This window comes from Manis javanica, chromosome 14, assembly GCF_040802235.1.
Source record: "Manis javanica isolate MJ-LG chromosome 14, MJ_LKY, whole genome shotgun sequence".
NCBI lineage: Eukaryota > Metazoa > Chordata > Mammalia > Pholidota > Manidae > Manis > Manis javanica.
In genome coordinates, this window is record NC_133169.1 from 2,237,870 (window position 1) to 2,265,382 (window position 27,513).

At 50.1% G+C, this 27,513-nt stretch overlaps 2 protein-coding genes and 2 non-coding genes across 10 annotated transcripts in view; 1 reads left to right on the forward strand and 3 right to left on the reverse strand.

Moving 5' to 3' along the window:
* Nucleotides 1–9,310, reverse strand: part of MPZL1 (myelin protein zero like 1) — a 48,635-nt gene extending 39,325 nt beyond the window's left edge. For 2 of the 3 annotated variants that reach the window (XM_037023710.2, XM_037023707.2), the window contains exon 1: nucleotides 9,136–9,310. In XM_037023710.2, coding sequence (XP_036879605.2) covers nucleotides 9,136–9,223 — 88 coding nt within the window. In that variant the 5' untranslated portion in view covers nucleotides 9,224–9,310. The remainder of the gene's footprint in view (nucleotides 1–9,135) is intronic. The other variant, XM_037023709.2, reaches the window with a different exon arrangement.
* A 3,709-nt stretch (nucleotides 9,311–13,019) lies between these two features.
* TRNAP-AGG (transfer RNA proline (anticodon AGG)) lies at nucleotides 13,020–13,091 on the forward strand. Its single transcript has one exon. It is a non-coding gene; the product is annotated as a tRNA-Pro (tRNA).
* A 647-nt stretch (nucleotides 13,092–13,738) lies between these two features.
* TRNAP-CGG (transfer RNA proline (anticodon CGG)) lies at nucleotides 13,739–13,810 on the reverse strand. The gene has a single exon. It is a non-coding gene; the product is annotated as a tRNA-Pro (tRNA).
* Nucleotides 13,811–19,951: 6,141 nt separating this feature from the next.
* RCSD1 (RCSD domain containing 1) overlaps nucleotides 19,952–27,513 on the reverse strand; it is a 59,724-nt gene continuing 52,162 nt past the window's right edge. Inside the window, exon 7 of one of the 5 annotated variants that reach the window (XM_073222160.1) lies at nucleotides 19,952–22,132. In XM_073222160.1, the coding sequence (XP_073078261.1) occupies nucleotides 22,100–22,132 (33 nt within the window). In that variant the 3' untranslated portion in view covers nucleotides 19,952–22,099. The other 4 variants (XM_037023798.2, XM_037023799.2, XM_073222161.1 and 1 more) reach the window with 4 other exon arrangements.

Sequence of the window (27,513 nt, forward strand, 5' to 3'; positions counted from 1 at the left end):
AGGTGTTGCAGGCTGTCCTGGCTTGATCCCGCAGCCATCGTGCTCATTTAGTAAACACCCCTGAGCTGGTCCCCTACTTCCTGGGAGATGATGAGGATAATCCGTTGTGCTAGAAAAATGCACTAACAACTCAATCCAGTGGAGCACTCCACTCCCTGGCACTCATAATGCTCATGAGTGTAAGCTGATGTTACGTTCCTACGGGGTACCACGCCCTTAAGAATTTGGTTAGACAGTTTCCCCCAAACTCTGTCACTGTCAAATTTGGTGTCTGGACTACAAAACACAGGCCTGACTGCTCCCTGGACTTGAGATCTTAAGTTCGGGGAGGACCTGCATATTTTTATTCTCTCTCTGCTCTAATGTTTATTGTTCACACTTGGGGTTCAGTTGAATAGTTCACTTCATATCTACCGAGCACTTACTATGCTCAAGGTATTACTGGAGACCCCAAAATGAAAAGGCATGGTTCCTGCATTTAGAGAGACAAGGATATAAAAAGGTAGTTTTACATAAAGTGATAGGAAGCTTAGCAACTGAGTGCTTGTCCTTGCCTGGGGATATCTGCTAGAGGACAGTGCATTCAGATGGGAAGGGTAAGCAGGGTTAGCCAGGTGAGTAACAGGGAGAAGGGCAATGCGGAAGCACAGTGCAAATATATGAAAATCAAGTTCACCAAAGAGAGTCTCATGCAGAAATGCTGCATCCACCGATGAAGACGGGAAGAGAGTGGCAGAGGGTGAGGGCAGGATATGGAGCCAAGCCACCCTCCTGCACTTATCCAGATACAATGGAAGGATGGAGGGTCTTAGCAGAAGACAACCCTCTGGCAACAGCTGGGAGGGCAGACCTGAGGGCATATGACTGGCATAGGAAGACTAGTCAGGAGATTCCTGCAGCAATCTGTTAAATGGCTGGCACCTGTCCTAGTACAGCAGAAAGGAGGGGGTGGGTTCAGAAACTGGAGGTAAACACTGGCAGGGCTCTGACTAAACGCATGGAGGTGGGGTGAGGGAAAGAAAGGATTCCCAGATGCCCAAGATTTTGTCTTGAGTGATGAGAAGAAGGCAAATGGAACACTGGGAAATCAATGAGCATATGATGGCTGACTGCTCCGAATGTCCCTAGACAAAGTGGGGAAAGGATGCGCAAAGGACTTGAATTCTCAGCTCAAGTGCTGGACAAATGGCCAGACCTGTGTCCACCCTGAAAGAGACATCACCTCCCACAGTCAGAACGAAGGTTCTGGAATCAGCCCGGAGTCTCAGCCTGAGAGTGGCTGAACTACACAGCAAACTGACTCTCCAACCTCACAGGGTGTCTGGAAGAGTGGAACCCTGAAAATCAGAATGGGGTCCAGTGGGAAGGCCTGATGAAGCCGGGACACTGAACACATGTCTCTTCTGCCCAGGGAAGCCACCGCTCCACTGCCGTTTGGGTTAACCCTGCTCTGCCGAGGAAACCTGTGGCCACCCCGGAAGCAGACCCTGGGAGCACCCACTGGTTCTCCTCGGCCTGTCCGCGACACTCCTCTTTGCTTCTAGACTTAACTGGGCACAAGTCACAAAAGGTCCCTTGGGCCCAAAGTTTGACCCCGGGGAAGCCGTGCTGCACTTCAAAAGAACTACTCAACTTTTCTGATTTGCGTAGACAGAAGCCTAGGGAATGTGTGTGGGATACGGTGCAAGGATCGTAACGTCAGGCCAGCCAATATACTGATGTGAGTCCGCTGAATGGGGATCTGCATTTCATGATGCAGCTTGGGGAGTCAGGAAGCGCCAGTAGTTTGGTTTGGTTCCTTGGCTGAGACGTGGACTGAAAGAGGCCCACAACAGATGACCTTGAAATGCCAGCCCTGCCTTGGTTAATGAACAGGAAGTGATTCAAAGGCTTAGAGGAGATCAGAAAATTAGGGTGGATTTGTCATTTAAGACCTACTCAGCCACCCTGGGAAGGTCCGGAGGACACGCCTTTCCCAGAACTATGAAAAATGAATTTGTAGGAGCACCAGCATCCCTGAAGAGTGTCACGTGGGTCACGCTCCTCTGGGGCTGGAACTCACAGTGAGAAGTGCCAGCACCAAACCAGGCTTCCTAAACGCAGTGGGAGTAACCGAATCCCGGAGTGGCGGAGGCCACAGGCAGCGCTCCGCGGCCTAAAGCAGGGAGGGGTGGTGACCACCACGGACAGCAGAGTGAAAGCGGTGCCCGGCAGTCTGATGCACAGACCAGCCAGTGTGCTCATGCCCAGAAGCACCACGGATGGGGCAGCCTACTACATTCTTACCTGATCTTTATAAGCATAAGAGTTCTAAGTCAAGTGAACAAAGTCTAACTTGAATCATAACAACACAAAGTCACATCCCCTCAATCAATTCCCAGACTTGAGCCAGTTTATAGACCCAGAACCCCTTGAATGAAGGGCAGGCCAAGTCCAGACTAGCATAAATTAAGAAAAGATCTGAATGAAAGCCATTAGCTTCATGTCCCCAAATATTTAAAGAACTAAAACATATTTTGTAGTTATTAGGATTTACAAGAGTAGAAGAAAATTTCAGAGATAAAATACTCACAGACTCACCATCTCTAATCAAAAACCCTTGGGGCAAAATGCGTTTCAGACAGTAGAATTTTTCAGATTTTAGAAAACGCACCATATGCTATGTATTTCATACCAGCCTCGGCAGAGTCCAGAGCGACATCCCATAATAACCACACCGGCATTCATGCTGCAGTGAAACACGCTTAGTCGTACACCAAGCAGGATCACGACTGGAAATATCTTCTCATTAGCTCAGGTCGAGTTTTGCAGCCAAGAGTCCGCACCAAACTTGAGAAAAACCTTCTGTTTCAGAGTTTTTGGGATTTCACAATTGCTGCTAAGTGACAGTGGACCTATCATTTGAAGTGAGAATGAGAAGTTGTCCCTCACCACTGCCTGTTCTGAAATCCGTGCACTACATCAGCATCAGCTCTGCTTATTGACGTGCTCTCCCCACTGATCCCACACATGGAGCTCAGCAAGCCTCCCTGGGCCCCTGTACCCGCAGTCACTGAAAAGAATTACATCCCTCACAGCTGACAGTCCTCACCAGATGAGAAGCAAGAGCTGACTCCAGCCCATGGCAGGCAGCAGGGCCCTGGAACCTCTGCCAGGGTGGTGCAACGAGGAGCCTCCAGGGGGGATGCCCTCAGCCTGTTCGGACCTGCTGCAGGGCAAGCCTGCCAGGAGCCTGACGGCCGAAGGACCTGCACAGCCTCCAGGGGAGAACTCAGCCCAAGCCAAAAGGGAGGCTCAGTGGCTTGGTCCACATGCAGTGCCTCCTGACGAGGGGCAAGGAACCCCGCTGAGCCCAGCCTGATGTCAGACACTCGGTAAACTGCTCATGCTGTCCTAGCCAGAGGGAGTGGTGCAAGAGTGAGGAGAACCACAGCACTACACATCCCTAGAAGCACTCAGCACCGGGCGCCAAGACCCTGCGTAGGTACAAGGACGGCTTCAGGGCACGGCTCCGTCCCCCGTCCCCCACGGCAGAGCCGGCAGCACAGAGGCACAGACATCTCAGAGGAGGAAACAGCAGGTCCCCGTGACACTTAGACGACTCTCTGCAAACATTCAGGACGTCCTGGGAGCCTCCCTAAAATGCTGAGAGACTCGGGAGGAGAAATTCTGCAACAGCAGAGTGGTTGTAAAACATGTTTTGGAGTTTTGAGTCCCAACTTTACCGTACATTAGCCATGTGACCTTGGACAAGTTACATGACCTGCCTGATTAAGTATGCACAGTAACAAATAACTTAGGCTCAGCAACAACACACTCCATTCCTAACTCCAATTCCTTAGAACTAAGAACTGGGTATAACATAACAGTTGCCAGAAAACTATTCCAGCTACTGGCCATGACATTCGATCAGAAGTATTACAAAGTGTCACAATTCCTAAAGAAACTCTGAGTTTGTAAAAACAGAATTACTGAATCAATGCAATTATCTTTTCTGTTCTTGGGTAAAGGCCTAACAGACCAAGGAAAAACTACGAATGAATAAAAAGTTACAGCAGCCACATGCATTCAGAAAGATAATGAATAAATAAAGAGGTATAAGGATAAAGATATAAAGGCCCCAGGAGACAAGCACAATTTCTCCACTTAGGCACTACCAATGCTCTCAAAGCCAAATGACCCCTGCCTTCTTATAGCAGCCAAAATTCTAAGGACTTTGGTCTGGCCTCCAGGGTATTGCTAATGTCAAGCATTTGGCAAAATAAGAGTGGGAAAGGAAGAAAGGAAATGTCATTCAAGATACACGCAGGCTTCACATCTCATTGGCCATCAAAAGACCCAGAGCCATACGATTTGTGAGGCCTCAGGAGATGCTTCTAAGTCTTCTAATGATTAAATTCCCTTTGATGGGGACCAAAGACCAAACTAATCTACAATAAAATCAGTGCCAAAGCAAACCATTTATTCTCTCTTTTACGATGACACCAGCCGTCTTAGCAAGATTAGAATATTTCCAAGGTTTAAGCAGCCGTGAAATGCATATCCTACACAGAAAATTCAGATTTTCAGATAAAATGTACAACTTAGTAACACCCTTGGGCTCCAGTTGGAAGATTCTCCGCATCCAGGAGACATGTGATTGTGGCTGGACTGAATTAGCCTCACTGGGATAGAAAGAGGGTGAGGAATATTGAGCAGGTAGACCAGCATGTACTACATAGAGGGGAGGTAGCGATATTTCTGAAAAAGTGTGCATATTAAGTTTTTCTCAATTAAATCACATTAAAAAAACTCGGTAGGAAAGATTAACCACTAAGTAAATCCCACGATGTATCCTCTGTGAGTTTGAAAAAGAACTATTTTGTAACGCAGATATGTATCATCCTCTATTTTTTGAATTACTGCAAACCTTCATAGTAAATGAATCTTATCTTCTTAAAAGTGATAAATATCAGGAATTTAATGTCCTTTGGTGCTCATTATTTATTTGAGTATGAGCACCCTGCCTGACACCCCCCACTAGGATCTAGGCTCCTTGTCACACCCTCGGTACCTGAAAACAGTACCTGGTACCTAGTGGGCGTTCATTTAGCTGAATAAGTGAATAAAGACTTGTGGAAAACACAAATTTGCATTTGATGTACTTTACACACATCTCTCTTTCACTTAACATTTGTCTTTATTTTTTCTCTGGCAACATCTGAGCCTAGTGAATATCCTGGTGTTAGTGTGAAAAAAAAAAAGACTCCTCTGCTTTATTATTCCAACTAGTAAATAATAAGAGGCTGAGGGAATTGGTCATGAGGTTTGTGGCCTTTCAACTACAGCTGGAGTGTCTTAACAAGTATCAAAAAATTGCAAAGTCCTACTGATAAACACTTCGGCGCAAGCTGAACATGAAATGTTTGATGGCCAGTGACTCCAAACCCATGGTGTTTCAAGAAGCTGAAAGGTACTCATCCTATTTGTTTCTGGAGAAATATGAAATATTTAAAGATAATCAGATAATGCATGAAATTACACTTGGAGAAAATAAGAAAATACTCCTTCTTTCAGCAAACATTTATTGGGTACCTACTAGATGCAAGGGTAAATCCCAACTACATACTGCAGACTAACAGTCATCAAGGTGAGCCTGCACCTCGCCGCCATTTAACAAGTATCTAGTACCTCTCACACCCACCGTGCTAAGCACTTGGGGCACTTCTCTGTCCTGGATTCTTGTGAAGGAAAAAAGAGGAGAAAAACGGGATAGTTAGAAATTACAATAAGGAAATAAACAAAGGGCCAGAAAATGCTAATGGAGGACTCCCGTGGATAGGGTGGTTAGAAAGGCCCTTCTGAGGAAGGACATTTATGCTAAGGTCTCACTGATGAAAAGGAGACAGCTCTCAGAGGTTCTGGGTAAGAGCGAGTACAAAGGACAGAGGGGGGAGTGAGTGTTGGAAGAGCAGAAGGATGGCAGTGTGGTTGGAATACAGTAAACAAGGGGCAAGTGGTACAAGCTGAAGTCACAGAGGCAGGCAGAGACTGGATCACACAGCCCGTAAGCCAGCAGGAGAAGCTGGAACGTCACTGCCAGTGCAGTGGGAAGCCATCAAGGGTTGTAAACCAGAAAGCCATGTGATCTGATTTCCATTTGCATAAAAGCCATTCTTGCAGCTGTGTGAAGAGTGGATTAAAAAGAGGCAAGAGGGACAAATGGGGGTATGAGCTGGAAGGCTGGCACAGCAATATAGGCAAGAAATGATGAGGATGTCGACTAAAATGCTAGTAGTGGATCACTGACAAAAAGAGTGGGAGAATTCCACATGCATTTTTGGAGCCGGGCAGACTGTTTGAATGCAGGAGATAAAGAAAGGATAAGGAGGAAGCAAAGGTACATCCCAGGTTGCTGCGTAGATGATTAGGAAGATGGTGGTGCCATTTGCTGAAACAGGTGGTACAAATTACTGGACTAATTCTTCATATACTGTGTGCTCGTGCCTACCTAAGACATCCCAGCTGCCAACACCAGTGAACCCTTACCGTATTCAGTCCCGCCTCATCTGACACTGTCGGCCGCTTCTCCTCCTTGAAGCTCCGTTCTCTCTCAGTTCCCAAGACACCCCACTCTTTGCAGGTCTACTCTTACTCATCAAGCCTTCATCTCAGGGTTCCGTACCCCAGGGCTCTGTCCTCAGTCCTCTGCTATTTCCTTCAACACACTCTTCCTTGGTAACCTCATCCAAGCAATCCAAAACTGTAACTACTAAGTACATAAAACCTCCCAAATCTGTATTTCCAACCAGAACCTTCTCACTTCCAGAACCACCTACCCAACTGTCTTCTGCCCATTGCTACTGGGATGTCTCAGCAGCACCTTAAATTCGACATATTCAAAAGTAATCTTGTTTTTCTTCCTGGGACACTCCTATTCCCTCCTCCCATATTCCTCACCTATGAAAAGCCCCACTTACCAAAAATATGTCCAGCTTCCCAGGCCCAAAGCCTTACGATCAGCTTACACTCCTTCCCTTTCAAGCCCACATCAAATCAATTTCCAAGCCCTATCAGTTGTTCTGACGAGCTCATGGCTATGTCCTCTCTGCATATCCCACTGCTTTAAATCAGGTCTTCAGCATCCTCTGGATTTTTACAACCACTAACCTCTGGTTTCTTCAGCCTTGTGCCTCTCCAACCCATCCTTCATGTCTCAGTAGACAGAGAATCCTACACACGCTTCCCACAACCTCTGGATGAAACCCAACCTTATGAATGGCAAACAAGGTCCTCCGTGATCTAGTGCGTCTGGGCTGCCTCAACTCCTTATACACTGCACCCTCCCACCACACGGATCTACCAAGAGGTGCATTCATGACTCTGTATATACTGTTGACTCCCCCCAATGGCTACACAGCTTATGCATCCCCTTCTCCAGCAGCTAGAGCTTCGGCCTGAGATAATGACCTGATCTAGTGCTCTCACTGCAATCAACAATTAACAAAAAACTCCTTATGTTACTTATCACACTGCATCTTCCCCATTGAACTGTAAATCACGTGAGGACAGGAACTGTCTTTCCCAGAATACTTCGGTGCTTAACACTTAAAAAGGACTTAATAAAAAGTTCCCTGAATAACTTTATCTGGACTGAACTCAAGATGATTTTCTGTAAAACATGAACTGCTATGAACAGTACCTATGATAAGAGAAGGCGACTTGGCAAGAAGAATCATTCAACCGTTTTGTAAAATTAACTAATCCCATCAGCTGCTGAGTTTTGCTTATCAGCATTCATCTCTCATTACTGAAGACCCAGATATGTCCAAGGTGTATGTAGCTATCCGTTTTTTAATATCCATTAACATTAAGTTTTCCAGTTCTGCTTTTAATACCTGAATTTAATTAAGACCATGCAGACTGCTTTGTCAATAGCAATGCGGGACCTCTCATGCTTAATAATTCTGTCTGAAGCACACAAGATTTCTGATAAACCTTAATTTGAGGCTACATTCTACTTGTTCACCTAAAACACAAATCACCCCCACACACACTTTCGACTTTTTTTTTTCTCAGAACAGACATTTACACAGAATGGGTTGTGTCTTATATATACTAAGTGTATCTTCAACCTTTAACCTCCAAAAAGTGAGGGACTTTTATACTTACCATTTATGGCTCCTGTAATCATTGGTTAACCGAGGTTCTTACCAGTTCCAAAGGTTACATAAAGGGCCTTTCCAGGACAATTACTGAGTAAAGTCATATTCAGATACTATGAGGCAACTGACATTTTGCAAAACAAATGAAAATGTCTACGTGGTTTTTCGGGAGTTGGCCCTCGTTAGGACCATTCCCTAACCACGTTTGGGGAGAGCAAGAAGTCCTCTGCTTTGACAAGCCTAAAAAAAGATCCTGTGGCGGATACCACCTCAGATGCCCATAACACCCACCCAATCCAGTAAATCCAGCCCGAGGTCTACGCTACGTTTGACCCGTGATATTTGGCAAGAAAAAAAAAATGATTAGAAAAATAAAATAAATGTGCTTGTTCATGTCCTATGTCTTGTCAAACCACGGTGGGTACGTCTGGAATTACTACGGATCTGAGCACATTCTTTCAAGACGGGCCATTCCAGGGGCTTCCTCCCGGCTCTCCGCGTCCTAACCCGGCTGTGACCCGGTTTTCTCCGGACGCCCTGCAGACACAGGAGCCCCGGGAGGCCCCAGGGCCCTCGTCCCACCGCGGCTCACAAGGTGGAATGCAGAGCGTTCGAAATGGAGTTACCGGGTAAAACGGCGGCGCTCACACACGGAGACGGGCCAACAAAGGCCCGCGAATGAAAACCTGCTGCCGCCGCCGCCGCCACCTCCCGACGGCGGGCGAGGCCGGGGCCGGGCAGCGACCGCGCGGAGGGCGGGAGACCCCGGGCGCAGGCGGCCACCGCGGGCCCGCTCCCCGGCGACAGCCCGGTGGGGAGGCCCTTCTCCGCCCGCGGTGACCCGGGGGACCCGGGCTCCGCGCCCCCCACGCGGGGCTCCCCGGCGCGCAGGCCGCCCCCTCCCCACCTCGGCCCCGGCGCGCAGGCCGCGACCGCGAGGGGCGTGTGCCGACCCGGGAGCCCCCGCCCGGCCCGGCCCCGCGTCACTCACGCAGCCCGAGCGCCGCCAGCACCGGCCACAGCCAACGCCTGCGGCCGGGGGCCGCACTCCCTGCCCCGGCCCCAGCGGGCGCTGCCATCGTCCTCGCGCTGCGGCCGCCGCGCCCCTGGGCGTCCCCGCCGCGCAGCTCCGGCCTCGCCGCGCCCGCCGCCGCCTCTCCACGCCGCTTGCCCCGCGCCCCGCTCCCGGCCCGCCCATTGGCCCGCCTGCGCCCTCTGAGGACGCGATTGGAGGTGCCCCCTGTCCATCAGCCCGCGAGCGCGGGCGGGGCCCCGCCTCCTCGGTCCCACCCCGGCGCCTCCTCCCGGCGCTGAAGGCCCTCTGCGCCCCCTGCCCGCCCGCCCCTCACCCGGTCCCCGCCGCGCCCCACGCACGCCTGCCCTCGGGCCCTCTCCTCGCCGCCGGGTCTGTACCCGCCAGGCTCGCTCTGCTCGGCTTCTCCGAGCCCCAAGCACAAGAAGCAGACCACTTACCGGGCCTGAGGAGTACGACGGGGAGCTGGACTCAGACGGCCAGAGGGAGCACATCCCCCGGCCCCGTCCTCAAGGCCTGTCCTTTACCTGCGCTGGATCATTTCTCATTGCAATTTGAGAGACACCCCCCCCAGTTCGAGGAGAAGCCTCCACCCTCCCGAGTCTCCTCTCAGGAGCCCCACTTGGGGCTTCAGAAGGGGTGGGAACTGGGAGCTTCTTCCTACTACCTGGAGCACCAGTGAATGCGCGGTTGTGCTTTTGCAAACCCCATGCCCTCTCTCGGTCAGTAAATGTCGGGGTGGGGGAGCCCCCCTGGGGGGTCTGACTGACCCGGCTCCACCGGCCCCCGCGTCCCAGAGCGGCGCCTGCCACTCAACTCGTTGCCGGTAACTGCTGACGAGTGTTTGCAAGGGTCCTTCTGAGAATAGCTTACAAAACGGACGGGGACCAGAACACCAGAACCATGAGAGTGTCGGAAGAAAAGGGAAAATCCAGATGGGAGGCCCGTTCAGTGCGGGAAGAAAACAAGTTTTAAGCAATTAGGACCAGAGTGGGGGAGAGTGTGGTGCCAGCGCCCAAATGCAACGTCGCCTCCCACCGCTGCGTCTAAGGTCAGTGTGACCAACACCTTTCCTGGCACGTCTGAGTTTTAGGCTGCTGGTTCAGCAAAGCCAGGACGGTAGCCTGAGAGAAAACTAACCAGCCAGCCAGAGCCATTGTGTCTGTTTCTCTGAGCAAATCCTTATAAAGTATGTCTGGAATGTCATAGTTCGGAAAGAAGACAGACGCATTTTAAGTGAGTAACTACTTTGTGTTATCCACGTGGAACACCTCGACTTAACTCTCAAAAAGCACATAGTCTACCAGTGTAGACAACTGCGTACTGAAAGAAATGTTTAAAAATGCCCAGATAGCTGGGCAAAAAAAGGCCATCAGGGTCTGTGGTTCTCGAAGACACTGTAAATGTTAAAAGCTTCTCAAAAGTTAATGTTGCCTCTCAAAAAGCCCATTCTGACCACCCCCATTCAAACATTAAGACTTCCCTATGCAACTTATGTCTTAGGTGCTTGTGCTGCCTTCCCTCTCTGGAATGTGCGCTCCCCGACGGCAGGCACCGTCTCCTTTGTTCACTGATAGAGTCAGCACCTTGCACACAGGAGATACTCAATAAACATTTGTTGAATGACTACACGAATGTACATTTATTGAATTAATCTAGAGAAGTTACAAAGAAAAAAAATTGTGCAGGGTTGTTTTAGCCATAGTCCTTGTGATGTAGTTTCTGATATTTCTGTAGAAACAGTGGGAAAATGCCCTGGGATTCCAACCATTATTGTTACCCTGAGTACCTCATGCCACAGACCTATTTCTCCTTAGATGCCTCGTTTTTTTCCTTCTGGAAACTCCTCTTTACAGCTCAAGAGGTCCAGGCAATACAATTAGAATTACCTGAAGACCTCCAGTAGGGCCAGAAAGGTGCTTTTCAATGAGCAGAATGAAAGAAATGGGCTCCTTGGCAGAATTTTCCCCCAGAGTCAATAATGAGGAAAAATCATGTGCAGAGGCCTAAATAGTCATCTGCACACAGACGCCCTGTTCCATGAAGTGCACCGTTAATGCACTCGTAAGGAGGGCCTGGCCTTGGGAACATCTTAGGACTTTATGTCTTCTCCTAATAAATACAAAATAAGGGGCACTCAGGAGCATCTAGTGCTGGTAAATATACATGGGCAGAATTTTCTAGAGCTGAAATTAATGGGAGAAAATAGGAAGAGAGTGACTAATAGGCCCTCAAATTTCAAACAAATCTTTGTGATTGCAGTAGAATCTCCTTCCACCTCCTGTCCTCACTGGCATTCCCTCCCTTGTCTTTTAAGATCTGTTGCTGCAAGAACACTGGAACGCTGTGATCTGTGGGTGGGGATACCAAGAATTTCCTGGAAGCTGAGAATTTGACTGTTAATAGATGACTATCTGATAGAGTCACAGATGAACCCCTGGCTACCATGAGAAAGATTTGCCTGAAGTGAAATCATTTTCCTTAACATTTGAATAAAAAGAATGTCTTAATCCAGAAAAGGCATTGGATTTTTGCTAGAAATTTTTGAAAATTTGAAATTACGTTTTGTAATTTCCTCATTTTTGTGAGAAATATAAACTTGTTAAGTGTACAGGGCACACCTTTTCCCAGTTAGGTTTTGAGGAATAAACTATCCTGGCATTTAGAACTAATTAACATTTTAAAGAGTATTCTTACCCTAATTGCCTTGAGCTCTAAGAAGAACTGAAGATTCAAGTTAGGACAGTTTTAAATAAAACAAAGAAGGGTGGGAACTGAATGTTAGAGCTCCAAAACTATAATTTACTAATGTCAGACCATGGAAAGAAAGTTCACAATTCAGTGTCTGGCAAATCATACTTCTAACTGTTGAGTGAATGAACAATAGAACGAATAAATAAAGTGATTAACAAACAGTATATGAAATAAAATAAAAACATAGGTATTTTTATGTTGTCATCCTTTTTGTTATTTCCTATCTGATCAGTTATTTGCTACAATGACAATTCACAATATACTCATTGTCCAAGTAGCAAATTTGCATTTTAAGGAATTTGAAGCAAATTGCAGTCATTTAGCAATTATTCATTGATCGCCAGCTTACCTATCATAAGCCTCTAAGTATTTAGGAATTTAAAATATAGTAAAGAAGCCGTGCCTTAAAGATACTAGGACAATTGGGCACCAATTATCAATTAAAATTTATTGCCATTTATACAGAGAAATTAGTGTGGGTGTCGGTGTCTTGACCTCCAATAAATTATGATTACAGGAGACAATTCTGCAACTCAATTATATACCACATACAGTTGGTTTTAATATGTTGAAGGACCTTTTTCTGGGAAGGTTCAAGTTTGGGATTGATCCAAAAGGAAAGAGATTTTCTATCTAAAGAGGATGATTTAAATAAAAACACAGGACATGGAAATTCACAAGGCTAGAAAGGTGGTGCTTTGGACAGCAGAATAAGGCGTATGGGCAAGAAACAAACGAGGATTTTACTGTTATTGGAGAACTCAACATCAGAACTCGGGCAGAGGGTCTCGGGTCAGCCTGCCATGGGACGTTACCATACATTCATTCCAATTTCTTAGCCATGAATATAAATAGAATTACGGTTTTCTGAATAAGAAGTAAATATTACACTGGTAATGACACCGTTGTTTTTTCTGCGTTTTTTTCCTGATTTTCAAAGAGCAAAAGAGAAGTGAAAGAAAATAGAAAATTAACTGTAGAAAGCAAGACCGACTGAAAGATAAAAACAGTATATAACCAACCACGTGGGGACATGGACTAGGTGACTCCACCTTCCTTCATTATAGCGGAAGCGAAGCACTCACGGCGGCTCGTTGGTCTAGGGGTATGATTCTCGCTTAGGGTGCGAGAGGTCCCGGGTTCAAATCCCGGACGAGCCCTGTTTTTCCTTTCCACCCTGATTAGGAATTACAAAATGAATTCGTTTTAGAGTAAATGAATGAATGTAATAAATACTTGTTGATGCAAAACAGAAAAGGGAGGGTTCTTGATTTTAAAAGCATGCTTTACATTTAACTACCATTGAAACAAGTAAGGTGAAAACGTAGAAAGTTTGCGGAGAACGTAGCGCTCGGCAAACGCCGTCCCCATCCCTGCGAGTTCCGGAGGGGAGCGTGTGACTCAGGCACTCGGTTCCGCTCGCGGGGCCTGCAGGTGCGGATCGCACAGGCCGCGGGCGCGCCCGTAGGGCCCCAGCCCCGATGCGGGCGCAGGACGGCGTGTCCCTTCCGGCACCGCGGATGCGCGGCGCCCCCCCCCGGCCTGCATCTGCAGGGCCCGGGGCCTAGGATTCCGCCCCGGGCGTCCTTTGCCCAGCGCGGTGTTTGAAAGGGGCAGGCAGTGTTCTTGCGTTGCTCTCCGACTACATGTTGTAAGAAATGATCTCATTTGACCCCTTGCTTCCAAAGACTGAGGCATCAACATAGTTGATTAAGGGACCAGAATGCTGTTATTTCAGCCCCAGGGTGGGATGCGTAGGGAAGAAAAATGTTTTTAAATCAAACGTGCAGGGAGAAAGAAAACCTCTGGGCTCGTCCGGGATTTGAACCCGGGACCTCTCGCACCCGAAGCGAGAATCATACCCCTAGACCAACGAGCCACTGTCAGTAAACGCGCCGCCGTGTCTTCCTTCAGTGCCACCCTGACTTCCGCGCCCCGGACCAGCCCCCAGCGACCCTTCTCTCGCTGCCGGGGCCTGTCCATCCCCGCCTGGAGTCAGAGTCCTCCCCGCCCGGCCCTTTGCGGATCGGGGAGCAGCGGATACGATCGCCCAGGCTCGGCGCTGCGCCTCGGTCCGTTGCCGCCTGCACCGCCGGGAGGCCGCCTTCCGGAGCCGGCGCGGCGCGCTGCGGGGCCCCGGGCGCGGGGTCGCGGGGTCGCCAGGGGCGGGGGGGTGGTGCGGGTGCGGACGCCCCGGTACCCTCGGCGGGTCCCTCAACCACTGCTCGACCCTCAGGGCGCCCGAGGGACAGTCGGGCCGAGTCGCTAAGCGCGTCCCGGGGCTGCGGGCGGGCAGCGGCGGCGCGCAGAGCGGCGTCCCCAGGGCTGGGGAGGTGGTGACTGGGCGGGCCCGCGGGGCTGCAGGGGAGCGGATCCCGCCCGGCACCCCACCCCGCTAGGGCAAGTGTCGGGGTCCCGGGCCCGGGCAGGGTGGGGGACCCCGTGGGGTAGAGGGCGGCGTCCTGGGGCGGAGCTGGGGTCAGGGTCCCTGGGTCGGGGGTCGGGGTCCCGGGGCGCGGCGGGTTCGGTGGGGATCCCCTGATAGGGCAGAGGTCAGGGTCCCCGGGGCGGGGCGGGGGTCGAGGTGTACCTCCACCTCTCACCTTCCTGCTGGCCCCGGCTCCCCTGCTGTCCCTCTCCTCGTCCCTTCGACTCCCGATGCCAATGGACACTCGGGGTGCCACTCAGTAACAGAAGGTCAGGCCCGGGGCCCATCTCCAGTCGGGACAAGGGAAACAGCTCAGGGAGGAAAGAAGCGAGGGTCCCCGTCCTGCGGCAGCTGAGCCCCCCCAACCCCGGGCTCGGACTTCATTCCCTGCTCTCAGGGCCGCGACAGGGCAGGGCGGGCCTTTCCCACCTCTGCGGGGCCACCCTCATGCGCGTTGCTGGTGCTCCAGGCCTGCTCTCTCTCCCTTAAGTCTTTTGTAATGACTTCAGGCTGTTCCATCAAGAAAACACTGCATACTTTTCTTAATTATTCTACTGCATGATAAATAAAAGGTGTTCAGCATTGCATCATTATAAATATTGTTAGGCTGGCCTACTTGTGTATATACTTTCTCCGTCTTCTAGATGATCCCTTAGGACAGACCCCCAGAGCGCATGGACAAAGCGGTGACCACTTTCACGCTTAGACCGAGTTCTATGGCTCAACTGCACGGCAACAGCTTAGCTTGATTGTTTAGCAAATGCGGTGGAAACTGGTGTGGGGGAAGAGGACCAGTGGTTCTCGGAGAACTTTGCAGCCCATCATTTAATCTTTAATTTTAGGGAAAATCTTAAATGTAAGGGATTTGGTGGTTTTAAAGCTTTATACAATGGTGGTAATGTAAAAGGTACAATTGAAGGTAACAGTTTGGATTTGTGTCAGAGGATGAGAGGGAGAAGATGAAATTAGAAAAAGAACATGCCCACGAGGAGATGATTCCAGGAACTATGAGATGATGGCACGGTTCATACCTTGAGACTGTGAAACTATGCACGGCTTTTTAAAGCCCTGACAGTGGGAGATTAGTCACTACTTTATAATTAATGTTTTTTGCTGCTGAATTTAGATCTAAGTCTTGCAGACTTGGCTCTGACTCGAAATGGCCAGTTTGGGGAAATGAGAATACAATTTAATCACATGGGTCCACTTGGCACAGGGTGCTGGCCTCACGAGGGTGTGCTGACCGGGCAGTCTTTGCTGCCTGTGGAGTTATGCCCTGACGAGCAGGCTGCTGCAGTTTTCCTAGATGGCAGATTGGCTTCACCCACTACAAACCTTGCCCTGATCCAAATAGATACTTAGTTTTGATGGAAAATGTGTGCCTTTTTCCAGACTCCTGTCCAATATTGTACACCAGCTTCAGTTACTTTTTACTAAAAACATTTCTCTGTCGTATTCCTCAGTGATTCTTTTTCTGAGATTTATCTCATTCCTCCTTCTGAATTCCACAATCCCTGAATCACCAGGAATGAATTTTTGGAGTTGCTTAGCCCTTCCACTTTTCATTCAAAAGCTTTCACTTGTTTAAGTTTTGAGAGTGCGTGAGGTCAGAAAGTCAAGAGGAATCTTAAGGCCTAGATTCTGAGGAGAACTGCTTTCTGCTAGAATGCCTTCATTTCCACCAGGGAATCTTATTACCCCTCTGTTTTATACAGACTTGGTTTTGCTCTGGGTATTAATGAGTGAATTAGGAGGACAAAAGTGTATAGTTTTCATGATCAAACTTGTGGTTGCTTAGGATAGTATGTTACAAAAAAGATACACCAATTACATATAGGAAGATCCTAATTTTGTACCAACCAAGAATTGAAACAAAACATACATACATGCATTTAAAAACTAGAAGAAAACCCATAAAATATTAACATGAGTTATTTCTAGATAGTAGAATTATGAATAATTTTTACTTAAAATCTTTTCTTTTCCTCCACAAACTGTAAAAAAACATGTATGTAACATTTAAAATTAAATAACTGAGTTTTCCCAAACAAAAAAATTAGAAAAGTGGCACTGTGTAACATTTTGTGAATCTCTTTAATGTCTGTCTTAATAGAAAACATCCAAATTCTCCTATCTGCTTCTGTGGTCCGTCTGTTGCAATATCAGTCTCCTGTAGCTTCTTGAAACGTCCACTGTACATTCACGAGAGGGTAAACATGAATAAAGGCAGACAACATCTTATTATTACAAAAATAGCTTTGATCTCATGGCCCAGACCATACTTTGAGAACTACTATCTTAGAGAAACTCAAACACAGGTATAAAGATGTCCTTTGCAATATTGTTGGTTCTAACAAGAAAGTGGAGTCTCTGTGTCCATCATCTCTAGGGGACTACACGATCCCCGGGGGCTGCGCATTACAGCTTGGTCACCACTACATTGCCAGTGACTCAGCACATATGGGCACATGGTGGGTGCTCAATAAACATTTGCCTCCACAAACTCTGTAAAGATGTATTACTTTTATAATAAGAAATAAATAAACCTTTAAATCATACACACACAAGACCCTCCAGGTATTCCTAAAACTAAGTTTCCTTGTGCTTAGTGGAGTGAAAAGAGACACAGAATTACAGGCAATGAGAAGCAGGTGCTTTTGCATTTTCCCATCCCAGCTGCTTGCAGAGGTCTGCAATAGGCTGCCACTGTCCCTCCAAAGGAGCCACGTGCAGCCATGATGGGGACATGCCTGGCACCTCCAGCACACAGGGGTTCCTTAGACAGTCCAACAGTAGTGACTGGCGTTGGAGGTCCTATTATATTCTTGACTGGAAATGCGTATCTGCCTCTTGGTGGTACCCATATTTTGAGTCCCAACCATATAATCATTCTAGAATCTTGTCTCTGAATGCTGGTTAAAATGCAATTCAGTCCATCATTCTTTAAAACAGAAGCAGTTGACAAGTGTAATAACTGACATTACTGGTTTGCCTAAGTTCAAGCAGTTTTTTCAAAGTTTTATGTAAAACTACATCTTGAAGGGCCAAAGTCATTGCTTACAGGGTACCCAGCCCATTGCAGCCTCTTCCTTCTGCCTCTGGTTTCCTTTCAGCATCTCCGTGGCCATGCCAGGACCAGGGCATTGCAGCTCCCACGGAGGAGCCCACACCTTTCCAGGCTTAGGAGAGGAGTAAGGCTTGGGGCTCCTGTTTCTGAGGTGGGTGGTTTTACTCTCATGGCTCCCTTTTTGTTGTGAGGCAATTGACATAGTCATTACCTTCTCCCCTCTGTGGATTCTCAAAGAACCACATTTTCCTGCCTCATCTGACTGCAGTGGGGCCTTTGCAGAATTCCCATAGTTCACCTGGGATTTGAGTGCAGAACTGCAATAACGGTCCTTTCAGCATTCATACCCACTCCAGTCAGGACACCACTGGGCTGCATGGGAGCCTGAGCTGCCCCAGGCAAGACAGGGAGCCAGAAGAGTGTGTCATGTGCCCTCCTAGACTTTCATGCACTTTGCTCCTCTTTTTCAGCTCCACCGGAAAAGGTTTCAAGAACCAGCTCAACCCAAGGTATGAGGACAAAGGAGCTTAAAATGCTACCTCTCTCTGGATATGCGCTGTGACAGGGAAGGAAGACTGAAGCCCTTGGAATCAGTCATCAGTATGACATTCCGGCTTCTGGTCGCTAACCGGGGAGGTGCGGGACACTAAGAAATGTTGAAACTAATCTTATTCCAGCTCGGAAATCAGTTCAGTCAGTCATTACTTAACAAACATTTCTTGAGCACCTAGAGTCCTCACGGTACTGTGCGCATCAATGCAGCTCAGACCCTGGTGCACCCTCCCGGGGCTCCGTCAGCGCTGGACACAGCAGGACAAGACGAATTGTTGCATAAAATAAAGGGACTGATTTTCTCTGGTGGCTGATGAAAATGAACTCTGTCTTATTTGAGTAGCACTTGCATTTTACTCAGTTTCCATAAGCCACCTGTTCAGACATTACACAGAAGCATCTGTTCATACTGCTTTCACGATGCATTGAAAACAAAGTCAACTAGAACTCGCTGGGGGACAAACAAAACTTAAATGTTTAGCAAACAATGGGATGGTAGTTTGGGATTCCAGGGACTGCCCTGTTGGAGACATCTGTTTTCGTTGGTTTGTTTCCTTGCCTACTCCCAGTACTTTCTTTTCCTTATAGCATCCTGATTTCCTGGGCGGCACCCCGCTATTCCCTCCACAGCCCTGGAAGACCGAATAGGGCTGCCTTACCTGGCCCCTAGCTCCAAGGGCGTGCACACGGCCTGGACCCAGCCAGTCTGATCTCTGCAACTCCTTGGCCATCGTGATTGGTTCAGGTGCAGACCCACAGCCCAGACGGGCTATAGGAAACCCTTGGAGGACTTTTTCCTACAGTTAGCAGGAAAGAGTAAGCACTTCCCGCTGGTCTGCAGGCAGGGAGAGCCCCCTTGAGAATGTGGCTGACACGAAGAGCAGACTTATAACAGAGGTTTCTGTTACTGCTTGAGTGATGGTGATCAGGTCTATCCATGGACTTTTAATTTATGTTATTCAGCATACAGAGAAGGAGGGAAGCAGAGAGAGAAAGGGATTCATAGGCCCAGTCTTCTGCTCTTCATTAGCGGTTTCAGTGGGCTCCTTTCATTGGCCGCTGAAGGTCCTTGTTCATTCGACGGCACTAAACGCTTACAATCCCCAGATCAGAAGAAGGTGATCAACAGGTTGCCTCTTAACTCACTTATTCCCTTATTTGACATAGATTTATGGTCACATACGGAAACCAGTACAGCAAACTGGGCTTTGCCAGAGGGTGGCCTCGGTGAGGGAGTGGAGGTCCGAGTCCCTGGCTTCCCGTGGTCACCCCATCACTGAATCCCTGGCTTCCCGTGGTCACCTCATCACCAAGTCCCTGGCTTCCTGTGGTCACCCGGTCACTGGGTCCCTGATTTCTCGTGGTCACCGATCACCAGGTTCCACGCACAGCTGACACAGCACCGTGGCCCCTTTTAAATATTGACACAACCCTTCAAAGCATCCACGTTGTTTTTCTTGCTCCTTCTCTGGAAAAAGGAAGGGAAGGGAACAGTTTAAAATAAAAGGTAGACCACGAGGGTGGTGGAAGGACAATACTGACTATTCTCTTCAGCCTTGTAGCTGAGAAGAGTCCGTTTTCTTTCAAGCCTATTAAGGAGGCTGGAATGAAGCAAAGTCTTCCTGGCCTGGTGATGACTCGGTGCCGCCTAAGACACAAACGGGTTTCTCTGACCTCCGGTTTTGAAATCCCGGTATCAACTACGCAGGTGGGACACCTCCTGTTGCCACGGGGAAGGAGAGCGAGAAGCAGCCGGGCTGCGGCCCCAGCTTCCCCAGAGCATTCCCCGCGCTTCATGAATCCCCGTCCCGAACAACCCCTGGAAATGGGGCCGCTCTACTTTTGCAAAATAAATCAAACAATGTGACTAATAGGGAGCCTGGGAGATAGGAAGGTATTTTTGATCCCATCATGGATCCTGCTTCAGCGACACATTCGTGTTGGCCTCATCTGCTGCTCTAAGGTACAGACAGTCCAGAAGAAAAACAGCTTTATTTCCACATCTGTCAACCACGCTTTCTGTTCAATCCTCTGTCAGACAAAGGAAAGCGGTAGATTTCCCCGTCTCATCCCACAGGCTCACAACCCTGCACCCATTCAGTACATTCTTGCCTGGGGGGTGGGGTCTGTGTATAAACAACCCAAAGGCATATATACATAAACCATGTATTGCTTAAGGGGCTTCCATCTCTGTTGACACTTGAAAGATAGATGGTAGATAGACATGACATAGACTTCAGAGTAACTGACACACACAAATCTCCCAAATTCTGCTAACAACAGCTCTTATAATAGCTTTGGGCTCAATTAGGTTACATGTTTTAGATGATGCACTGCATTCAAAATAGTTTTGAAAAAATACATATCTCACATATTAACACTGTCCTGGAGTTAGGAAAACTGTAAATGCAATGAGAAAATTGAGGTACCAGTGGTGACATAAGGCCTTGTTGTTAGGGAGACTATTTTCTAAGTCAGGGTAGGGTGTGGCCTCCAGGCCTCCGGAAAACAGCCACTCCACCCACCAGATCAGCAGAGGAGATAGGGAGATACTGGCATCTGAAAAAGAACCACCCAGAGGGTTAAACATCTACTTGGATTAACATCTTTCAGCAGGAGCCAGGGAAGCGGGGAGAGGCTGTAAATCAAAGGACTGGGAGTCAAGGCTCTTTTCCTTGCAAATCCTCCTATGCCCTCCAAACAGAACATTAAGGCGAGAGCTACTGTAGAGAAAATGGGAGTTCCGCGGCCGGGATCCTCCCCTGACCCTGGTCTGCTCGCCCACTGCACACGTGCAATGCTGGCAGGCGGAGGCTGGCACAGTGCAGGCAGCAGGCTCTCACTGACTCCACGGGAACAGCTCTGTCCAGGGCTGCAGCGATGCAAAGCAGAGGAGAGGCCTGGAGGCGGAGACTTCCCGCCTGCAGACATGCCTGGAGGTGGACCGGATTCAAGCTCTTGACTGGCCACTATGAGAGTAAAACTGGGTATAAACCCTTTTACCCCCCAGAACTTTCCACTGCCATTTTCCGGTCTCACCGAATCCAGAGTGAACCTGCCAGGGGCTGAAACCCTCAGGTGAGACGGCTACCCAGTGGGGAGAGACTGAAGACGAACCCCCTCCTCCTTAGTCAGGAAGGACAGGCAGGGCTTCCATTCGAGAGCTGCTTCCCTGCAAACCTGGGAGGGGTGTTTCCCTAAGGCAGCCTGCACATCAGGACACTCAGAGCACCTCCCAGGGAATACCTGATGCGCGCTCAAGGGGCGCCTCCTGGAAGTGCCAACTCTACCATCTCAGGGTAAATCGGAAGGCAGCAGGGTTCCCATGTCCCGGCTGTGCAGAGCCCGAAACCTCCTTGCATTCAGTCTCAGCCTGGGCCTTGCTCCCGAGCTCCTCCTCCCTGGCCACCTGGAGGTGAGCTGAGCGAGCCGCCTGGTGTGTCACCCACTAGGAAACTGCAGGGCAGCAAGAGCTGCTATTGCTGAAACAGATATATATTTTTTAATGTTTCAATAATTACCTCTTCTAGCCCATTGTTTTAAATTGGTTGGCCAGGTCACCAAGCTGACAGGCTGTCTTAGGTTCTTGATACAATTTAAGGTCTTCTTTAACTTACAAGACTTATATTTTCAGCAATTCTATTTTCTTTCATTTCTAGTCACCTGAAATGAGTTTTTACTTACATTTGAGAACTATAAAAACTTTAGAACAGTAAAAAGGCTATCCCTTTACACAAATGAAATCTGAGAAGCTAAATCAGAATCCAGTTTCAACATCAGCTGCAGGGATGGGGGCGTGGGCCACGTCCAGGCCCCACAGGTTGACCAGTGTCCCTGGGCAGTTGTCACCACAGTAAATTGTTTTAAGTAAGTTTTTTGTTTTTAAACTAAGTCCTTCAAATGACACAATCTCAAACTGGTAAAAGTCTGCTGCCCTCTGATCCAGTCTATAGGGGACACTGGGTGTGCAGGCATGGGAATAATGCATCCTGTGTATTCAGGCCGGCTCCAGACCCCCCACATCTGCTTCTGCAATGGCTTCATCTGCTGCTACTATTATTGCTGTTACGTCCAAAGAGACGTCTCCAGACGCTTCGTCACTAGGCACCAGGAGCATTTCTTCACATTTTAGTGTCCTGGATGGGGGCACTGTCCTGTGAACAGAGGGAAGAATGAATCAGGAGGAGAGTGGGGAAATCGACTCAGTGTATGTCCTTGGGGAGTCTAGACATAGCAACAATAGCAATGCCAGCAAGAATAGTAATAATTCTATTCTGGGCATAGCATTTTACAAGCCTCAACTCATTATTCTTCACAACAGCAATATGAGTTAGGGATTTCTATTCGCTCTGTTTTATAGGTGGGACAATGAAGGCACAGAGAGGCAATGTGACTGGTCCTCAGTCACACAGCTACTAAGTGTCGAGTCAAGATTTAAACTCAGGGACAGAGCTGAGCCCCCAGCTCCAAGGTGGCACTGTCTTCTTTGAGCCTGGCGTCCCCTGTCCCCCTGCCCTAGCTCCTTACCCACTAGCACACTCCCTCTCAAATTCCTCCTGGTGCACTGCTCAGGCATCGCTGGTGGCATGAAAATGGAAAAAGAATAGAAAGAATTCCAAATAAAAGGCTGTGCTTGAGCTAAAAGGGCAGGAAAATAGCTATGGATCCAGTGTTTATTCAAAGTAGCACTTCCAGCTCCTTGTGCTAGGAGCTCCCCAGGCCCAGTCCCCATCAGTTTTCTGTGGGAAACACAGACATTTACAAACGGATTCGTGGTGCCCAGCGGCGTGTGACGCGGGCCACCCTAGTGGACCACACTGGGTGTGAGGAGATGTGCAAGCCGCCGGGGGCTTTCATCACGGGGGCAAGTCAGGGAGGGCTGGGGCTGGGACGGCTGAGAGCTGTCTCTGGGGGTGCAGGTGTTCCTGGTGCAAGAGATGGCGGGAGTGGGTGAGGGGGTGTGTTGTGACCAGGGAGGGGCAGGTGGTGTAGCCTGGCTGGGCCCAGCTTCGGGGAGGCGCAGAGGTCGTGGATGCTGTGTCCAGCATGCAGAGCAGAGTGAACTCGCTTCTCCAGGACCAGGGGGTTTTGGATGGGAGGGTAGGCACCCAAGAAGGCATGTTTAAGAAGGTGAATTTGGTGCTAATGTACAGAGTGAAGAGAACCGAGACGTGACCAGCCTTTGGTGGCTGGGGGGGCATTGAAACCATTGGTAAGAGCGAGATCACGAGGGAAGACAGGGGCGGGCTGTGCAGGTGGGCGGGGCAGAGTGGTGAGAGAGACCCCAGCGTGTTTGTCAGCAGAAGACGTGGGCCGGCGAGGAGCCAGCCGTGCTGCCAGTAACCCAGAGGGAAATTCTTAATCTGACCCCTCACTTAACTCCTCAAGTGTCCTGCAAAAATGTTCAGAAAGTGGTGGTGGGGTGGCCCAGAGCACAGGTGACACGGGGGCTGTCTTGTCAAGGACGAGGGGCCTCTCCTCGGGTTTCCGGGAAGAGGGGCTGCGACGCTTTGAGAGTAGAGGTGGGCGGCAAACTGCTCTTCCTCAAACAGGAGGCGAGTGTGTGCAGAGCCGGGGAGGCCGAGGGCGTGAGTGTGAGGAGTGTGGGTGGGGACAGGATGATGGACGGTGAGCGGGTGTCCAGGCAGCCGTGATGGGGGTGGTCACCAGGGCTGGCAAGAGTTGGTAATAGATCCAGGCAGCAGGGTTCTGTGAATTCCGCCAATGACACAAGTTTTGGCAAAGAAGGCGGGTGTGGGCATGACAGTTTGGGGGTTAATACAGAGCATCCCCTGGGAGAGGGGAACTAGGGGGTAGGACAGCACTTAGGTGGCGGGCGGTGGGCAAGGCCCCCGAGGTCCCAGGGGGCAGGGATTTCAGTGAAGGGCGGTTTGGAGGCTAAGGGAGAGGTTGGGGTGGGAGCGCAGGCGAGTGTGGCGCAGAGAGGCCACAGAGGGCAAAGGCCAGGAACCGGGTGTCCGGGACGCGCCCTGTTTGCCCAAAGGGAGGAGATGGAGGGCTGGGTAGATGCAGAGCTGCAAAGGCGGTGGCCCGAGGGACAAGGGACGGCATCCCACGCTGCCGGAGAGGTGCCTCGGGTCAGAAGCCGCGGGATCAAGGCTCGGAGGAGCCAAAGAACCAGACAGTCAAGAAGTCGGCCCTTCTTGCGAGGCAATGCCGTCTGGCGTGGGACGTCCAAGCGCCTGGGCCACCCCACTGACTGAGCTGCCCCTGGGCCCTCCGCAGTCCTGGGCATGTGGTGAGCGCGGGGAACACCTGCTCCATCTACTGACGGGGTCAGAGCTCCATCTTGTTCAGGGCCTTCTCTCCCGGGCTGCTTTTCCTGTAGACAGAGTCCCGCATGCTGTGATTCGACGGCCAACCTGTCCCTTGACCGAAATCCCCAGGGCGGCTCATTCTTTAAGCAGGAAATGTTAAAACACGTGCAGAAGGCAACATAGTAGGAAGTCAGCCCTGTATATACTTTCACACGTGGGAGGCCTTTGGCCGACTGATGGAACCCCTCGCCCTCTCTTAAAGGACGAATCCCTCACCCTTTGCACGGCACTGCTGTCCCCGGGCAGAACGCATCTATTCCGCTGTCCTGCCCTCCTTGTACCTTCTTGTCATTTGTTTGTTTGGCTGACTTGTCTGTTATCCGTTTATTCCTCTGCCCTTCCCAGCTCCGAGCCCCTGGCAGCCCCTGGGGTGCCAGGATGACCAGTGCTTGGTGAGAAGGAAGATGCAGCCTGGACTAGTTCATCTCAACTATCTGTGCTCCCAGACAAAGAACAAGAATGGGGGGGGGGTCCCGGGGCTGCAAGCTGGTCAGCACTGCCGCTGGTGGGTCCCGGAGAGCTGGCCCGGATGGGGGGAGCTGGAAGCCCTTGGCGCAGCGGCCAGCGTGCTTCCTAGGTGCTCTCCCTGGAGAAGGCCTTCTCGCCCGTCGTCCCTACCGGGGGCATTCGGTTCCAACCTTACCAGGTTTGAGAGGGACAAGAGGGTGGGAGGCACGGCCGCCCTGCAGATCTAGTACATTCTGCGCATGTGAGAGGCACGGTGTGTGGCACTTTATTCTGTGACTGGAGCTCAAGTCCCACTTTGAGCTCTGTGACCTTGGACGACTCCCATCCCCTCTCGGAGCCTCAGTTTCTTCCTCTCTAAATCCAGGGCTCGGGCTGAGGGTGTTCAGGTTTTGCATCTTGGTGATGGATCCTAACAGGGAGATGCGTGGAAAGGGCACAGGTGGAGCGGCTCTTTGCCCCACTGGGCTTCCCATTCGGGTGAAGAGCCTCCGGAGGGTGGGTGTGGGGCGTCTCGTGCCCACACTGGGGCAGGGACGTGGAAGTGGTAAGGCTTGGGAGATTTCCCCTAAGCCTGCCCCAAACCTCCTGGACTTCCTGCAGGACGCGTTCTACCTGAGACCCTCCTGAAGCCTTCCAACCAAGGTGACCTCTTAACCCTTCAGCGTCAGGACCAGAACTTGCTGCCGGGGAGAAGGGAAGTTCGGCAAGGCAGGCTCCTCCAAGCCTGGAGAGAGGAGCAGGGAGCCACTGGCAAGTGACTACGTGGGCTCAGGGGCTACATCCTCAGAGGGAGTAAGGACGTGGGACGTGTGCTTGCCTTCTGGGTACCTGGCGGCGATCTCTGCGCTCACAGGATCAGATTGCTCATTTAGGATGGAGGGTGCTGAGGACACCGGAAGCATCTTTGCCTAACAACCCACCCAGAGGGGTCTTAGGCATCCCTCACGAGTCTTTGGGACTCACACTTTCTCCCCCCAAATCTAGTTTGAGTAGGAATGATGTGAAGGTTCCCAGTGGGCCCCACCACCACCCTAAACACATTGACCCCTCTTATATCTGGTTGGATCATTAGAGATAATTTCTTTTGGAACAAGCCATTTTTCTCTCTTCTTTTAAAATACATTCATTCACTTAATAAATACGTTTTTAAGGACCTACAATGTTCCACGTCATATAGCAGGTGCTGGGGATGCAGTGAGGATAAAAAAAAGTAGAGAGAGAGAGAGAGATGATAAGGAAATAAACAGAGAATTTCAAATACTGATGAATACAGTGATGATAAAGTAGAATAGTGGGAGTGGGTAACTGAGGGGTGGGGTGGCCTCCTTTCGGATGAGTGGGCAAGACAGGCCTAAGTGAGGAGGGTGCTCTTGAGCTGAGACCTGAAGGATGGCTAGGAAGTGGCCACAGGACGCCTCGGAGGAGGGGACTAGGGTTCAGCTCTGAGCAGGGAATGGCCTGGTCTATTTGAAGAACAAAAGAGCCATGGGGTGGATGGGGTGCGGTGAGGGCGAGATTCAGGGAGAACTGGGCCGGGCACCCATGCAGGGCCTCACAGAGGTCTGCATGTTATTTTGGGTGCATTGGGAAGCCCCGGAAAAAGAGGGTGGGGAGAAGCAGTGGGCTGTGTCCCCACAAAAGGTATGGCTCATTCTAGCCCCTGTGCCTCTGAATGTCACCTTGTTAGGAAATGGGATCTTTGCTAATGCAATTAAGGATCTCAAGATGAGATTCTTCTGGATTTAGGGTGGATCCTACATCCGATGACAGGTGGTCTTATAAAAGAAAGGAGGGGAAGTTTGGGACACTCAGACCCAGGGGTAGACCACGTGATGAGAGAGGCAGAGACGTGCCTACAAGCCTGGGATGGAATGTGCTGAGGGACTGCTGGCAGAGGCCAGAAAGGATTCCAGAGGTTGCTGGCAGCCACCAGAAGTCAGGGGGCAGCACCTTGATTTTGGAGTTCTGACCTCCAGAGCTAAGAGAAAATACATTTCTATTGTTTGAAGCCACCAAGTTTGTGGTAGTTACAGCAGTCCTGGGGAACTAACACAGGAGGGGAGTCATTTTAGCAATGAGTAAACTATCTAAACGCACACAGTGTGCACACACACACGTGCACACACACGCACACGTGCACACAACGAAAACGCTGGTTGCTGTACAGAAATGAACTATAAAGGCAGAAAAAGTGGAAGCAGGAGGAACTGGTGGTGGCTTGGGGGAGTGAGTGAGTGGGTCTGCTAAAGAAAACACAAGGGGCCACTGGAGGGAGACTGTCTGCAGGTCCTTTGGGGCAGGGTGGGCGGGGGGATGTCCAGCTTTTCTCATGCAACTTCCAAGCCTAGGCAGGCTGGCTCTGCTCCTGCAGGCAGGGGGGTTCAGTTTGGGCTTCCTGGGGTGGGAGGGGACGGGCAAGGGCCAGTGAGTGCCCATAGGGGAAGAGGGCTGAGTGTGCCCCTACCTGGCCTGGGCATGCATGTTGTAACGAGAGGTCTCTTAAAGGCACAACTCGGACCCGTGCAGTTCCTCCACCCCTGCTTTCCTCTTGTGCTGCAGGCCTCCTCGGAGGAGACCCTGCCCGCTGTCATATTCTGCCTTCTACAAGCCCCAGGACTGCAGGTCTCCCGGGCCAGACTGTGATCATATCTCTGAACCCCGCAGCAGTGAGCCGAGCCCAGGCCCCTGCTTCGGCTGGCTTTCAGGAGGTGTTGGTGGACCTCAGTCCC